General features: G+C 56.5%; 1 protein-coding gene across 1 annotated transcript; it reads right to left on the bottom strand.

The window, feature by feature from the left end:
* Positions 1 to 598: 598 nt before the first annotated feature.
* On the bottom strand, positions 599 to 15394 carry WRNIP1 (WRN helicase interacting protein 1). Its single transcript, XM_079935483.1, has 7 exons — positions 14324 to 15394; positions 12302 to 12493; positions 11620 to 11861; positions 5828 to 6057; positions 3188 to 3343; positions 2025 to 2104; positions 599 to 1476 (listed from the first exon to the last, which is right to left on the bottom strand). The coding sequence occupies exons 1-7, from the start codon at positions 15059 to 15061 to the stop codon at positions 1201 to 1203; spliced, it is 1914 nt and encodes a 637-aa protein (XP_079791609.1). The 5' UTR covers positions 15062 to 15394; the 3' UTR covers positions 599 to 1200.
* Between the last annotated feature and the right edge of the window lie 92 nt (positions 15395 to 15486).

Genomic DNA, 15486 nt, shown 5'->3' with positions numbered 1-15486 from the left:
CTCAAGGAAATGGGAACCAACCGACCTTGGAACTGAAGACTAACTGCACTTCATCAAGATGACGCCGGTCAGAGCACCGCGTGGCCAATATCAAGACGCCTGTCAGAGCTGCCTGTGCTGTTTCTGCGTGTAGCCCCCTCCCTCCACCTATAGAAGCCCTTGCCCCCTGACTGTCAGGGGGGAGTCGGCCTTTGGACACGAGTTCACCCTCCCCCAACCCTGGCTGCCAGCATCGAAAATAAAGCAAACTTTCCTTTCCACCAACCTGGCCTCTTTATTGGCTTCTGCACAGTGAGCTGCTGGACCCCCCTTTTGGTTACATCAGCAGTAGATACAAAGGAAACGAAGCTCTGTATGTGTGTGTGTGTGTGGGATGTGTGTTTGTGTGTTGTGTGTGTGTGTGTGATGTGTTTGTGTGTTGTGTGTGTGTGTGTGTGTGTGTGATGTGTGTGTGTGTGTGTGTGCGCGCGCGTGCGGGGGCATATTCAGCTTTAGCAAACACTGAGGCAAAACCGGATATATCATTTAGAAACACGGGGCTTCAAGAGTCTGGAGAAGTGGGGAGGCCCGGGCCGGGAGGCTGCTGATCCTTTCAGAAGCCATTTACAATCCTTCAAAATGGTTAGAAGTCAATTTTCGAAAGATACACGGACTTCCAAACTTTCCAACGTCACCTATGAAAATGTTTCTTTCATGGCGTTTACCTACCAAACTGTGATGGTGACAGATGCTGGCACCTTGGATCCCAGGTGGAAAAACAGGCAAAAACTGAAGTACTTTGAAATAGTTTTATTGGCTCATAAGACCTTTGCATATAAAAAAAATACCCAAAACACTATGCAGTATTAAATCACAATTACATTTCTTTGCCAATTGAAACTACCCAGAATATACATTTTTTAAAAGAAAAAAACCCTACAGAACTGAATTCTGAAATGACATTATGACTTAAATACTATGACAAAATAGATAATCCCTCCTAACGTTAATTAATTGCACAAAGCTGCCAGACCGTTTCATGAGCATAATGTCGCACAGGGTGCAAACGAACACAATTTCGACGCCACACGTTCGGCTGAAGGAAGCTTCCCCCCCTCCAGGAACGCTTACACCTCCGGCACGAAAGGTCGGCCTGTTGTAACGCCCGCCAGGCCACCCACCGGCGATCCAGGGCCTCCCCTCCCTGGCCCAGCCTCCGAGTCAGCACCGCCGCTGCTTGAAGAAGTCCACGCCCCTCAGTTCTTCGGGCAGGTAGTCCTGGTCTGCGGGCTCGCTGTACACGGGGGTGTACTTGTAGCCCTGGCCGTAGCCTAGATCCTTCATGAGCCTGGTGGGCGCGTTGCGCAGGTGCAGGGGGACGGGGGGCAGGGGCCCCTGGTGGCTCCGCAGGCAGGCCTTGACGTTGTTGTAGGCGCTGTACACCTCGATCGACTTCGGGGCTCGGGCCAAATAGACGACGCACTGGGCCAGGAGCACCTGGGCGAGAGGGCACCACTGTCACAGAGGCGCCGCCCCTGGTTAGTTCTGAGAAGACCCCCGCCCCATCCCCGCCCCCAGGCTTTTACTCCCCCGCTTTGCCCACAGTCTGGATCACCTAGGACAGAAAGAAGACATTCCTGCTTGAGGCGAGAGGCTGAACCAGACCACTGGTTTTCTTTTCTTTTTTTTTTAAACTGAAGGAACATTTTATCACATGAAATTTTTCTTGAAATCCGAATATATAGAGCTAAGCAGAAGCGGCCCTGTTTGTGAGTGAACCTGCGGAGATTTCCTGTTTGGCCCCTCTGACACTTCTGTCCCCAGGAAACCCCGGGCACCTCCTCGGCACTCAGGACTCCCCCAGTTTGAACACATGACCCTGCTGACACCCGAGGTCCCCTCTCTAGAGTCTTAAGCTTCTAAGATACGAGTGAGAAAGCCAAGCAGCTTCTTCAGTGTCCCAGGCACCCACGGTGAGGGACCACGAAGGGACACAGCGTGAGAGCAAGGGACCGATCTGCAAAGAACGGAGCGGGTTCCCTTACCTCGCACTCGGGCATGCCTATAAAGTGACAGCCTTGGTAGGCGGCGACTGCTTGTGTTAATGCAGACGGGTCGGCCAGACCTGCCACACACACAGAGACAAAGGCACGTGTAAGTCGTAACGCACACCCCCATCCTGACCCATCACTGCCTGCAGACTTTGACCAAAAGAATCCACTCAGCAAAATCTGATCTCACTAGCGTACTGGAGACATTTACTGAGTGGGTACTGTGCAGCGTCAAGAATTGTCTCCTCATGGATAAAAACTCTACTGCTAGTAGGAAAAACAGGAGACTACGTACAACCCACATAAGGAGCCGAGGCCGTGAAGACAGCCACAAGGACGGACACATTAAAAGCAGAACATTTACTAAACCAAAGCAAGGTAGAGCTTTCTGGTCGTTTTCTTTAAATAGTGTCCAGAATCTTCCATCTCTTTCTCAGGAGCTGTCTGATGGAACCAGAACACCTGACTGCAAAGCAAATTTAAAATGTTTCTTTTATTTCAACACAGGCACCTCAGAGAGACTGTGGGTTTGGTTCCAGACCACTGCAATAAAGTGAATACCGCAATAAAGCAAGTCGCATGAAATTTTTGGTTTCCCAGTGCACATAAAGGTTACGTTTACATGCTACTGTCACCAACGGCATTATGTCTAAAAATACTTTATTGCTAAAAAAATGCTAACCATCATCTGAAGCTTCAGTGAGCCAATCTTTCTGCAGTAGCGGCATCAAAGATGACGTGTCACACATCTCCATAACAAAAATATAACGGAGGTGAAGAAGTGTGAAATACCACGAGAATTACCGAAGTGTGACGGAGACGCCACGGGAGCAGCTGCTGTGGGAAAAGGCTGCTGCCAGACCCACCTGACGCAGGGATGCCACAAACCTTCACTTCGTAAAAAACGCACTATCTGTGACACGCAGCAAAGTGCAGATGAAACGAGGGGGCCTGTCCTCCTGCGTGGTCCATACCGCAGAGGAAGCAGAAAACGGTGACTCTGGGAGACAAACACCCCGAGCACACCCCCCGCCCCCCGGGAATAAGCGGCTGTGCTCACACTGACTCTCCCCCTCCCCACCTGCCCCACACGGAGCCAAGGGATTCCCAGGCCGAAAGGCAGCAGCACCGCTGGGCCCGGGCCCCCCGTCACTCACCCACGTCCTCGCTGGCAAACCTCACGAGCCGCCGGGCCACGTACAGCGGGTCCTCGCCCCCCTCCAGCATGCGCCCCAGCCAGTAGAGGGAGGCGCTCGGGTCCGAGCCCCGCATGGACTTGTGCAGCGCGGAAATGCAGTTGTAATGCTCCTCTCCTGGACACCAGAGAGCACCGCTCAGCCGTGGCGGGACGTGGGGTCCGCGCCCACACGCCATCCGAGCCACGCGCTGCTCTCACTCGGCTGACTTCAAGGAAGCCTGAACTAGCGCGGGGCCCAGGGAGGCCTGAGGAGAGCGAGGTGGGACAGCCGCGCTCAAGCTGCCCGGTGACCGGTGTGGGACGCTGAGCCTGGATGTGGGCGCGAGGCCCGGCAGTGCGGGCCCGGCCCACCGCAGACACGGAGCACGCAGGACAGCTCTCCTCCGCCCGCCTCGCCGACTGTGAGCGAGGAGGCGGCCCCGATTCTCCCCCGCTGCAGAGGTCCTCGGGTCTCACACTTCTACTAGGTCCACGATGAAGGTAACACGGTCGAGGCCACGGGCTCTGGAGCCAGGCGGCCTGGGTTGAAATGCCAAGCGCACCGGCCACGTGACCGTGGGCAAGTCTGACCCCGTCTGTGTCTTGGTCCCTCACCTGCAGAATGGGTGCAACACCAGCTAGCTCACGGGGCTGTATTCATAACGGCCGCCAGGCACAGGGCAAGCGCTGTAGGCACGTGTGTGAGTTGGACGTTCTACGCTAGCTTCTATTTCTGCTTTTACCATACACCACTTTATAGCCTAGAATTCCACACTATCTGTGTAGAACCTCAACCTCAGCGCAGGGCAGAGAACCTGTTCTCATTTGGAAATCTCTTCACTCTGACACAGAAATATCGGAGCTAGCTACCAAATCCCATATATGCTAGATGACATGAAAAGAAATAATTAAAATCCTGGGGGTGGCGGTCTTTGTCTCAGCAGAGTTACAAAAAAGGCCAAGAGTACCAGCGAGCAGGTTCCAGGGCGAGGCCGCTATCATCCGTATTTATGGAACAAAGCCTGTGAGAGGATGATTCTCTAGGTTCTGAAGTGTATCTGTGTCTGCCGACCCACTGTGGGTGGGGATGTGACAGCGGGGGCGGCACGAAGGGGAAGGCTTCTAGAATTGCAGGTTCTCAAGGCCTGGCCCAGGCGGGCAGCAGAGAGCTGTGGAGAACGGGGGTCCCCGTTGTGCGTGGCTCCCCCGATGGAACATGACCCCGAGAAACAGGAGCCCCCGGCTGGGGTGTGTCTGACCGCGCGCGTGCGCGTGCGCGTGTGCGTGTGCGTGCGTAGGTATGTGCTGCAGGGGTGCGGCTGGTGGCCGCGGGGCGGGCTGGCGTGCGGGCAGCGCCGACACGGGGGAAGGTCCTGTCCTCAGGATCTGCCAGACTTGGCTTTGAGGATGAGTTTTAGCACTTGCTTTGTGAACTCAGGCTTTGCCATCTGTAAACTGGGGTAACATTAATAGTTACCTAACTGCCTAAGGTTTTGAAAACTAAAAGACAAACTTCCACGTTAGCTACCGTTACATTAGATGGCAGCTCTCTGGTTTTCAGCTGACAGTCTGATGACACATGAGAGCAGTTCCACGGGGTCCCGTCAGAATGAAGTATCACCTTAGTACAACCACAAAGGAGGAAGACCAGAGCCTCCAGAAACAACAGGAGCCCAGCACGTGGGTGCATCTCATTCGCATCGCCAGTCCTCGCACCTGGCCAAAGCGGAGCAATGCTCTACACCCAGAAGGGCTTACTGCCCAGACTTTCTGAGCGTTCACACCACGTCGGGGCACAAAGTGCTGGGGGCTGAGATGCCTGGGCTGCATCGGGACGGAGACGGGAGCGGCCATGACAGGCCCCCAGCATGTCCCGAGCGCCCCCGGTCGGCCGAGGCGCTTCCCAGAGGCCACATGGCCCACTTGGTGGCCTCATCAGGAGGCCGTGCCCGGAACCAGTCATTGCCAAGCTCCCCCCATGCCCCGCCCCGGACAGCTGAAGGAGCTTCCATCACCAAGAAGCATCTGGAAGCACTGCAGACACGGCACGCAGTGACAGCTCGAGCCATCAGCTTCCTCTCAAAGGTGTAGAAGGCTAGTCCGGTTCCTGCCGCGGCTGCCGAGAATCACACAGACCCAGGTCTACCCTACAGCCTTGCCTGCAGGAGACTCTCTTCAGCACCCGCGTCTTTTATAAAAAGACACAAACGGGCTGTGCTTACGACATTTAATATTGCCAGGTCAGGAGTTTAAAAAGAGCCGGGATCGTATTTGGTACCTGTAAATACGGTTCTATGAAAACAGATAAATACACACGTCAACTTTAATTTTTTAAAAAGCTATTATGAAATGAAAGCACCAAGTTCTATGTAAACTTAATTTTGCGTGACGACTCTAAGAATTAAAGATTCTAACTCATTTAGCTAACTCTAACTGAACTGAGCTTCTGAAATTAGAGGCGCACCCAACTTCCCGCAGTTTCATCCCCGCTCTCAGGGCCGCCCTGCTGTGCACCCGAGGAACCGGGAAGCAGGTTTGCGACACGGGGCTCTGGGCGGGAGGTGCCTCTATGACCAACACGGAGCTGCCCGGGGGCCGCACAGGTCGGGCGGTCACTCACCTGCTCGGTCGTACAGGATGTGAGAGCGCTGGAGGCCTTCCTTCACGTCGCTCTCGGTGACCAGCACGCGGCTGGGAGGGTAGCTCTGCCCGCTCTTCTTCCCGAACGCCTTCCTGGCGCTCAGCCTGGCCAGCACCGCCAGCTGCAGCCCGTTCAGTCCGGCCCGCGCGTCCCCGTCGCTCAGGCGGGCCAGTGTGTCCACTGCCTTGTCCTCTATGAACACGGAGGGCCTGCAACACCACCGAGAGCGCGTCACACGTGGGGGACACGCTCACCCCACAGCACTCTGTGACCTTTTGTCCCTGCAAGGCCACTAACGAGGCACCCGAGGTTCAAGCCTCTGCCCTGGATCCCAAACCACTGTGTTAAAGCGGGTCCACGGTGTCACACGGGTTGGCATCAAGACTGAGAACTGCCTCGCCCTGGAGTCGCGAGGTGATTTCACTGGACGCTCTGCCCTCTGCATCCGTGGGTTCCGCATCCACGGATTCAACAGCCTTGGATGGAAAACGTCAGGGGGAGATTCCAGATGGTTCCAAAAGGCACAGCTTGAATCTGCTGCATCCCAACAACTATTTACAACAGTCTACGTGTCACTTACATTGCGTCAGGTATCACAAGTCCTCTAGAGATGATCTGAAGTATATGGATGTGCTCAGGCCCTATGCAAACACTACGCCATCTTGCGGAAGGGACCTGAGCATCCGCCACCCTCGGATTTTGGTATCTGCTGGGGCAGGGGCCCTGGAACCGTTCCCCCGCAGATACTTAGTGACAACTACATAGGCCTACACGTGTTCCTTATTTTACAAACGACCCACCAGGTCCCCAGCCCCTCTGGGCACAGCAGGACCCAGAAGCAGGGCTCTGGGATTTAGGCCTGGGGCATATGCTGCCACGGGGGTACTAAGCACACGCGGACCTTCGTAAAGGAGGTCTAACCACGACTCCTTTTCGACTCTAACTGAACTACTTTTCCTATTCCCAGTCTAGTCACACAAGATGTGTGACACATCTCGTTACCTAGAGGGGTCTTACTCTTCCCGGCTAGGCGTCAGCTGCGCGTGCGCAAAGCAAAAAGTAACCGTTCAAAGTGACGGCTCACCCGTGTCGTCCGCAACCTTCATCAGCTGCTTGAAAAACAGCTCCTAGGCAGCCGCTGGGCTGGGCCAAGGCGGGGAGTGGGAGGTGGCCACAAGAGGGGCCCAGCTTGTCTACGAGGTCCATGCAGAGGTCCTGACCACACACCCATCCCCCCTCGCTCTGGTGAACAGCCTGAACGACCCCGGTCTGCACCTCACTCCCCGACGACCCCGAGCCCCTGCCCCCTCACCAAAGCCAAGCCTTCCGGGGAACGCCTCCCACCCCAGGGGTTAGCTGCGCTGTGAGTGACTCTCCCAGGACCCCTCACAGCTGCCTGGGCCCCAGAGCCGCGCGAACCGCCTGCAGGGCCCCCTCTTCCCTTCCTCATCTGACACTCACCACACACACCAAGGCCACCTCACTGGCTCTTTGTAAAGCTGACGGCCCGCTCCTGAAGCAGATTTTTTTTTTTTTTTTTTTGCGGTACGCGGGCCTCTCACTGTTGTGGCCTCTCCCGTTGCGGAGCACAGGCTCCAGACGCGCAGGCTCAGCGGCCACGGCTCACGGGCCCAGCCGCTCCGCGGCATGTGGGATCTTCCCGGACCAGGGCACGAACCCACATCCCCTGCATCGGCAGGCGGACTCTCAACCACTGCACCACCAGGGAAGCCCTGAAGCAGATTTTTGATGATTTGGAAAAAACTAGACAACCCACACTAAAGAGAATGTGTTGCACAGGCCCACACCAGAGGGGGTGTGGCAGCCCAGGTATGCCTGAGAGGGAGGGCAGGCGGGGCTCGGTGACGGCACATCATCTGTGTGTGTATACATGTGTGCATGTGTGTATACATGTGTGCCTGTATGTGTGTACCTGTATACACGTATGTGTACGTGTGTGTATATGCATCTGGGTGTGTTTGGGGGGGCAGGGAGACCCAAACGGCCTGAACATCTCATTTCAGAACTAATAAAAGCAACGCATTCCATCTCCTTGGAAGGCTTCCTAGCAACAAAGAGCCCGCAGGGCCATCTGCAGGAGGAAAGGGATCGAGCCGCAGCCCTGAGCGAGCGTCACCTGGAGCCGGGCCGTTTGGTGGTGCCATGCCGTCTCTCCACCCCCGCCACCGCCGGGCCGCGAGGACGGAAATCATGTTTCATTCTTTATGAATGTGCACTCCACATCTGCACAACGAACGGACTAACTTCAACCTTCCCACAATCTCAGAGTGAAACATGTATTTTTAAGCATGGTGACACATGGAAAGGACAAAAACACCAAAGCCATAAAAACCCCTTATCCGTACCACCTAGAGAATGACAGCTACCAGGTCATTTGCTGGATCTGCTCTATGGGCCGTCCACCCACGTCTCTGTCAACCTCGCTGGACCTGGGTGGTGTGACCTGCAGCTCCGGACACACCGGGTGGCAGAGAGAGCCTTCTGAACACCTTGTGAATTTCTATCCTATAAATATCCAGTCTCGTTTTTAAAACAAAATTGGGGCCATACCATATAGCGCTTACAATCTTACTAAAAAAATTATTATTTTGAAATACAAGCAAGCTACTCAGAACTCTGAATATTACTTGTTTACCAAATGGGATTATAAAAAATGTAAACACCAGCAACAAAGCGGTAAAGTCCCCTGTTGCTCTGCCACCTTCAGGTCAGGGCTCTGGTGCACGCACCTCCCGCCTGTGTGACTGTCCACCGGATGCACCGAGAGGCATGAAGTGCTTTGGGGCAGAGAACAGGCAGACGGGTGGCCTCACACCCCAGCCCTCCCGCTGCTCCCGCGTTTCCACACCTCCGCACGGGCCTCGCTAACTATGAGAGAAGCTGACTAGCAGACTGTGAGCTAGCCTTTAAAAACGGGGACGAGTTTTACGTGGGTGGAAAAGGAAATCCTTCCTTCGCTGTTTAGACTCTTAACCAAAGTCCACACTGTTCCACTGTCACCCTGTCCATCAGGTCTGGAGTCAGGGGACGGGAGGGCACCCCCCCGGCCGCCAGTGCGCCACAGCCCCTCTTCCATGTGAGCCACACCCCAATTTCAGCCCCGCCCAAAATGAGTCTTTGTAAACACAAATGAATCTGTCAGCACCTGGGCTCCACTAACCAAGGTGCCACTTGGGACAGTCACGCGCCGAGTCTCTGATGGGAACCGGCTGCCAAGAAAGCCGCACGGGACGGCCAGAGGTCCCTACCGCCGCCAGTCCATCCCAACCCCCGCCGACTCCAGACGGCCAGAGGTCCCTGCCGCCACCAGTCCGTCCCAACCCCGGCCGACTCCAGCCAGCTTCTGAAGAGGAATAAATGCGCCAGAACACCTTGAGATCTCAGGAGAGGGAACGGAGGAGGGTCACGCGAGAACAGAGGCAGGGACGCGTGCACCGCCTTTGGCAAAACCCCTCAACAAACAGCCACTACTGCACAGATCACGGGGACCGTGCTCCGGCTCGAGAGTTTAAGGCTATTGTAAAACGGAAGCGTACACTTCTACAATGTTTTTCATTTGGAAGTAACTTTCCAAAGTCATAAAAGAATTAAAGGAGGCACAATCTACCTTGGGTAGATTGCCTGAAATTGCACAGCATCCCACAGAGAAATAAGCAGTAGACCATAAACTATATCGTTATAATGTGATTCAAAAAACGGTGCCATAATAAGGGAAAAAATGGTTTAAGTGCACTGGGAAAGATCACATTCCAAAGTAATGAGACCCAGAGAGGAAGGAAGTGACAGCCTCGTCCTCTAGCTGGAGAGCAGCATGGGGTCTGAGCCGGAACCTGGGCGCGAGCGGCAAGGCCAGCGCCATCCTTCCCCCTTTCCTTCCAAGGCCTGCATCTTTGTGCACCTTGTTTTCCTGCGACCTGGAGGATTCTACAGCTGGATGTCTAAGCTGCAGGAGGAGTGAAGTAAGTGAAAAGACGCCTGTTATTTCATGCAGAAGCACATACGTGGCTCAGTTACCCGCTCCCTGAATGACAAAACAATGCTCTGTGACTCTCTAAGGAAAAGGAACACTCCACGGTCAGGGTGACAAGAGCGACGTGTGTCACGTTACAGAGAACTTTCCTAAAATCCAGGTGTGTGGATCTCAGCACAGATTTACTGACTCCACAGCCTCCAGGGCCTGACCCCGGGCACATGCCTTTTCAAACTATATCCCTGGTAAGCGTGATGTGCAGATCTGGTCAAAAGACACAACTGCTAAATTACACATGGAAGCCTTTGGTTTCTAATCCTTTACAAATTAATACAGTCTGCCTGGACACGAAGAAGCACAGAGAAAGGTTAGAATGTTAATACTCACCAGTAGCACTTTCACTCAGTACCAAGGAGGTACTAAGTAACTCCTTGAACTTCAGGTTCCTTCTTCCAACTGGGTTAGAAGCACGCTTTCAAAATCCAGCTCCATCATTCAAGCTGTGTAATCTGGGGCACATGACTCGGCCTTTTTGCGTCTCAGCCTCCTGAGCCAATGACCTATGATGTCTCCCAACTTAACTTCTTGTCAGAACTGCTAACGAGTAGACCCCTGATCGTCTGCACCCTGCCTGCTGCTCTGGTCCTCGTTTCACTTAAACTACGGCATGGCCGTGATGGGGAGGGGATAACCTGACAGTCATCCCGTGAATAAAATAAATAAATGACCCTAGATACACACAAACATGGCACAGAAAGTTGCAGACACATAACGACAGCCAGTACATGCACAAAAAACACACACACAAAAGTCAGGATTGTTTCCCTCTCAATTTCCCTTTATCACTCGGTTCCGCGAGTCTGCAGTGGACGTGCTGCTTGGAGGAAAGCTGGACTGGACGCACAGAGCGGGCAGCAGCCCTGCAGACCCCGGCGCACGCCCCGCACGCAGAGGCCCCTCCTGGAGCTCCCACCGTGGGTGGCGGTCCCGCCTCGGCTCTACCCTAAAGCCACGCAACCTGGGTGCTGATGGGGTCCTCGGCCACGTCCAGGGCTCTCACGAGGCACCACATAGCTCCTCCGGCATCCAAGACAGGAGCGAGCGGCGGAGGCCGTAACCCAGCCAGTCATCCACGATACACACCCCGTGCGTCGCACAGCTCTCACAGTACAGAAGGAGATCACCAGGAGAAAAGGGGCAGCCTTTAAGGCATCATTTTCAGCTAAAATTTCTTTACTTTCACGGAACTGAGTTTGACTTCTAGAGTGCTCAAACGTCATCCTAAAAAGGCTTAAGGAGTTTTATGGTAATATTCATACTAATTCTTAGTGTCTTAAAAAGAAAAAAAACTGCAAGAACAGGAAATTGGGATCTGAGCATAAACTTCAAAAGATTCATAAGGTAAGTCTATCCTGTGAAGAAAATAATCAATAAGGCTTCTCATGGTCGGTCTTCCAAGCCTTAAAAAAGAAGTGTGCTAGGAAAAGACCCAAATCCGTCAGCACAAAAGCAAACACCCAAGAACTAAAGCAAGGGGCTAAGCAGTTAAAGCTGGAAGAACTACAGATGAGCCCGCAATGGGCTCTAATGCGCATGTGAAAAGCCAGGAGCCCTTTGCAGAGACAGAGCCACACCTGTCTGCCTGTCTGTAACCCAGCACTTCCCTCCTCCATTCCCGTCTCTCCTAGGAGGACATTTCTCCACCCCGCCCCTCCAGCCCCAGCCGGGGATTCTCCGGGAGGTGTCACCCCAGGGCCCTGCCGGAGCCGGAGTCACTTACTCAGAGCCGCTGTTGCTGCCGTGGCCCAGAGGGTCGGCAGGGCGGCTGGAGTCCAGGACGTGGATCCCCAGGGAGTTGATCGCCCGCATCAAGACAGTCACCACAGCCTCCACCGGAAGCTTCTCGAGAACGATAACCCGGCAGCGGCTCAGAAGAGCAGCGTTGACCTGGAAGGAGGGGTTCTCCGTGGTCGCCCCAATCAGCGTGATGGTTCCACACTCCACGTGAGGAAGGAACGTGTCCTGATCGTGGAGGAAAACAAAAGAAATTGACCCCCGTCGACACCCTGCAGGATCCTGGGTAAGTCGGCTGTTCCTTCCTTTTCCTAATTCTGCGCTCAGGATTAGGTTAGGAACTTAGACTCACCGTGAGTCCTGACGTTTAAACACTTACGAAAATTGGAAGCTTGACCCAAAGTGGTGTTTCTGATATGTATAGCTCAGAAGTATACCAACAATTTCATTTATCAGATAGAGGAAGCATTTTCTGGTCACCAAAAAAAAAAAACGCTAAGAAAAAGTGAAGGGACACAGGCAAAGGAGAAGGGCTGAGGGTCTAGGCTTCTGCGGACAGAGAATTATCATCACCCCCAGCCCCGAGCATTTATGCAGTGACCTCACGGGCTTTACACTCAAGTCAGCATTCACAAGGACCACAAGAAAGTAAAAAGAAGTGAACATACCTGCTGGGACTTATTGAACCGATGAATCTCGTCAATAAAAAGGATGGTTTTCCTCTTGAAAAAGCGCTTCTCGTTCTGAGCTTGTTTGATGACGTCGCGCACGTCGGTTGTCTTGGCGCTGGTCGCCGACAACGTCACGAACCTCACGCTGTGTTTCTTGCTGTTGTTAGCTATGATGTGGGCCAGCGTGGTCTGCGACAGAGGGCAGAGCGTGGAAGCTGGTGAGATGGAGGGACGCGCACCTAGGCTGCCGCGGCAGCGTTCACCCGCGGCCTGAACGCTGAGGCGCGCTCGGCAGCAGATACGCTCGGAAACAGCGCAGCGTGCTTCCAAGTGGAAAAGAATGTTACAAAGAAAACAGGAAAGCAGCTGAAAGTTCGCCGATCCTGATCTCCTCTCCTTGGTGTCTAACCCCATCTGATGCCTTCCTGGGGACGCTAAGATCTCTGGAACCCCCGGAAGGAGCGGCCACCTTGAGGCGGCAGAGCCTGGCGACAGCCGTGACCTCTCCCAGCCAAGGACACAGCACCACGGACGGCTGAGGCGCAGACCCACGGGGCTGGCGGGGCCACATCCGAAAGCTCCGCAGGGCAGCTCAGAAGAGGAGAGCCAGCCCTTGAACTGAGAGCCCAGTGATGACCCCCGGCGCTCAGGGCGACCCCCGCCCCGTGGGACTGTCCACTGAGGACAGAGACGGAACAGCAGCACCGCGACCCTGTCAGCGCTTCCCGGGAAGCGACGCCCGGCGCCTGGCATTTAGTGGGTGCTTGATAAACACACACACGCTGTTATTAACTTTATTATTACTGTCAGCAGTGAAGTATAGCAGTTAAGGACGGAGGTAAAGAAAAACGGAAGACCGTGTCACGAGGGGCAAATGTGCTCCTGAACGAGTGGGAAGGGGGCGTTCTGTTTTCTGAAGTCGCACAGCACCATCATGCACTGCGGCTGCTCCTCTGCAAGCCCGGCCACAGGCCACATCTGCCTCGCTGTGACCGGCGACCAACCACTACTCTGAACGGTTCGGCCCACTGGCTCTCCTGCCAGGCATGCGCTCTGAGCGCCCCTCCGCAGGGGCGTTTTTCTTGCCATCTGCCTCTACGCCCGCCACCTGATTAGCTGTTCTGACCGCCTTAAGAGCTCTAGGGAAGCACTAAGAATGCTACCGCGCGCCGCCATGCTTCCTGGGTCAACTCCGATTGCTCCTGGCTTCAGAAGCTCCAGTGCAAACAAGAAGGCACACCACGAGCAGGACGCACTCCAGGAACTGGAATAAACGGAGATGCGGTTAAGCTGTGGGAGACGAAGCTGGAAAGAACAACTGGAGGAAATCCGTAAAAGCCCTTGTGCGCTGAGGGCTCTGGGCCCGCTCACAGCTCTGAGCCCCTTCGTGCCTCGTCCTGGGCTTTGCTTTTCGCTCCCTCGTGCTCCTCTCCTCCCTTTCCCTGAAGACAGGAAAATATGTATTTCAGCACCTCCTCGCTTTCTCTTTTTTCCGTCTAGCTCCTGTCTCCTTAGGGCTCCTTCCCAGTCTCCCCAGCGCTTTTCCAGTGACGTGTTCTCTAGACCCCAACATCCTAAGTGCCCTCCTCTGGGCTTGTGCCCGCCCCTAAGAAAACACTGGCCACCAAGATGCACCGATGTTGCTTCTTTAAAGGATAAGCCATCCTAAGGACAGTTATGGAAACGGCGGATGAAGGCGGCTCGCAGGAGCAAGGAGTTCTCCTGTCAGTCCTGTTAAGCGAGCACAGTCTCAAGTTTTAACGAACACCCGTCTGCTGAAAAAACCAACGGCTACAAGGAGCCGGAAGCAGCACAACAGAAATTCTACAATTCCCGGCTGCTGGCTGCACACCTGACTCCACCCGCCCCCGGAACAGGACGGACCACGGCTCTGGGCGGCCCGCCACGGGAGTCCCCCGATTCCCGCGCACCCCCCGCATTCAGACACCTTCACTCTGTTAACGCCCGGAGAACGCGCCTGCGACCCGGGGGCGCTGCGGGGCGGGCGGACGCGCTCACCTTGCCGCAGCCCGGCGGCCCCCACAGGATGAGCGAGGGCACCTCGTTGGCCTCGAGCAGCGAGCGCAGCAGCGTCTCGGGCCCCACGGCGCGGCCCTGCCCCACGAAGTCCTGCAGCGCGTCGGGCCGCATCGTGTCGGCCAGCGGCTTCCCCTGCAGCAGCTGCCGCACTTCCTCGGCCGCGGGGACCCGGGCGTGCGGGCGGCCCCCCGGGGCCTCGAAGGTGGCGGCGGCGTCCGCGTCCCAGCGGCCCGCGTCGTCCTCGCCATCTGCGTCGCCCGCCGCCTCCTCCTCCTCCGGCGCCTCCGCCTCGTCCCAGCTCCGCGGGGACGCGCTGCCCGCCGCCGCCGCCGGCCGCTGCCCCGCGCCCTTCCCGCCGGGGCTGCCGGGCCGCGCCACCGGGAAGTCGGGGATGAGCCGCGCGCCGCTGGGCGTGGGCGGCGCGTCGTAGCTCTCTCGGCTCTCGGTCTCGCCGCCGTCGTCCGGCTCCTCGGCCTCGCCCTCGCTGCTCTCGGCCGCCGTCGGCGTGGCCGGCTGCTTGAGCGCGGAGCTCTCGGACGGCCGGCGCCGCTTGGCGCGGGGTGGCGCGGGCTCCGCGTGGCCCGCCGGGTGCAGCAGCAGGCAGCGGTCCAGGTGCGAGTTGATGTGCGCGGCGGGCATGGTCTGCTGGCACACGGGGCACTGCACCCGGTGCAGCTGCGCCAGGAACGGGTCGTCCTCGGGCCCGCTCACCTCCATGGCGGCCGCCGCGCTAGGCCCCGCGCCGCGCGACCCTCGCTCGGGGAGGCGGCAGGACGCGAGCGGGCCGGCGGAGGGCGCCGCTCATGCCTCACGTCCGGGCTGCCCGCGTCGGCCCGCCCTCGGCCGGCAGCCCCGGCGCCTCGCGCGGCGCGCCGGGAAGCAGAGTCCGCGGCCCCTCGCCCGGCAGCCGCTGGTCACGGCCCGCGCGGCCTGACGGGAAACGTAGTCCGCGGCCGCTCGCAACGGTTCGCGCGGCCTGTCGGGAAATGTAGTCCACGGAGGTTCGCTTGGCCGCCGGGGGCAACGGCTCGCGCGGCCTTTCGGGAAGTGTAGTCCGTGGACGTTCTCCCGGCTGCAGTGCGTTCCCTTCCGGCCGGCCTCGCGAGAGGCCAGCGGGTTGCGCGTGCGCAGGCCTATCCTCC

This window comes from Stenella coeruleoalba (genome assembly GCF_951394435.1).
Source record: "Stenella coeruleoalba genome assembly, chromosome: 10".
NCBI classification, from domain to species: Eukaryota; Metazoa; Chordata; class Mammalia; order Artiodactyla; family Delphinidae; genus Stenella; species Stenella coeruleoalba.
Note: the sequence above shows the minus strand (reverse complement) of the source record. Positions and strands in the feature narration are given on the sequence as shown.

Coding starts and splice junctions, on each gene's coding strand:
- WRNIP1 (XM_079935483.1), bottom strand. CDS start 15,061: ATGGAGGTGAGCGGGCCCGAGGACGACCCGTTCCTGGCGCAGCTGCAC. Junction 11,862..12,301: donor GGTTCAATAAGTCCCAGCAG/GTATGTTCACTT, acceptor CTCCACGATCAG/GACACGTTCCTTCCTCACGT. Junction 1,477..2,024: donor TAGGCATGCCCGAGTGCGAG/GTAAGGGAACCC, acceptor CCTCTCGCCCAG/GTGCTCCTGGCCCAGTGCGT.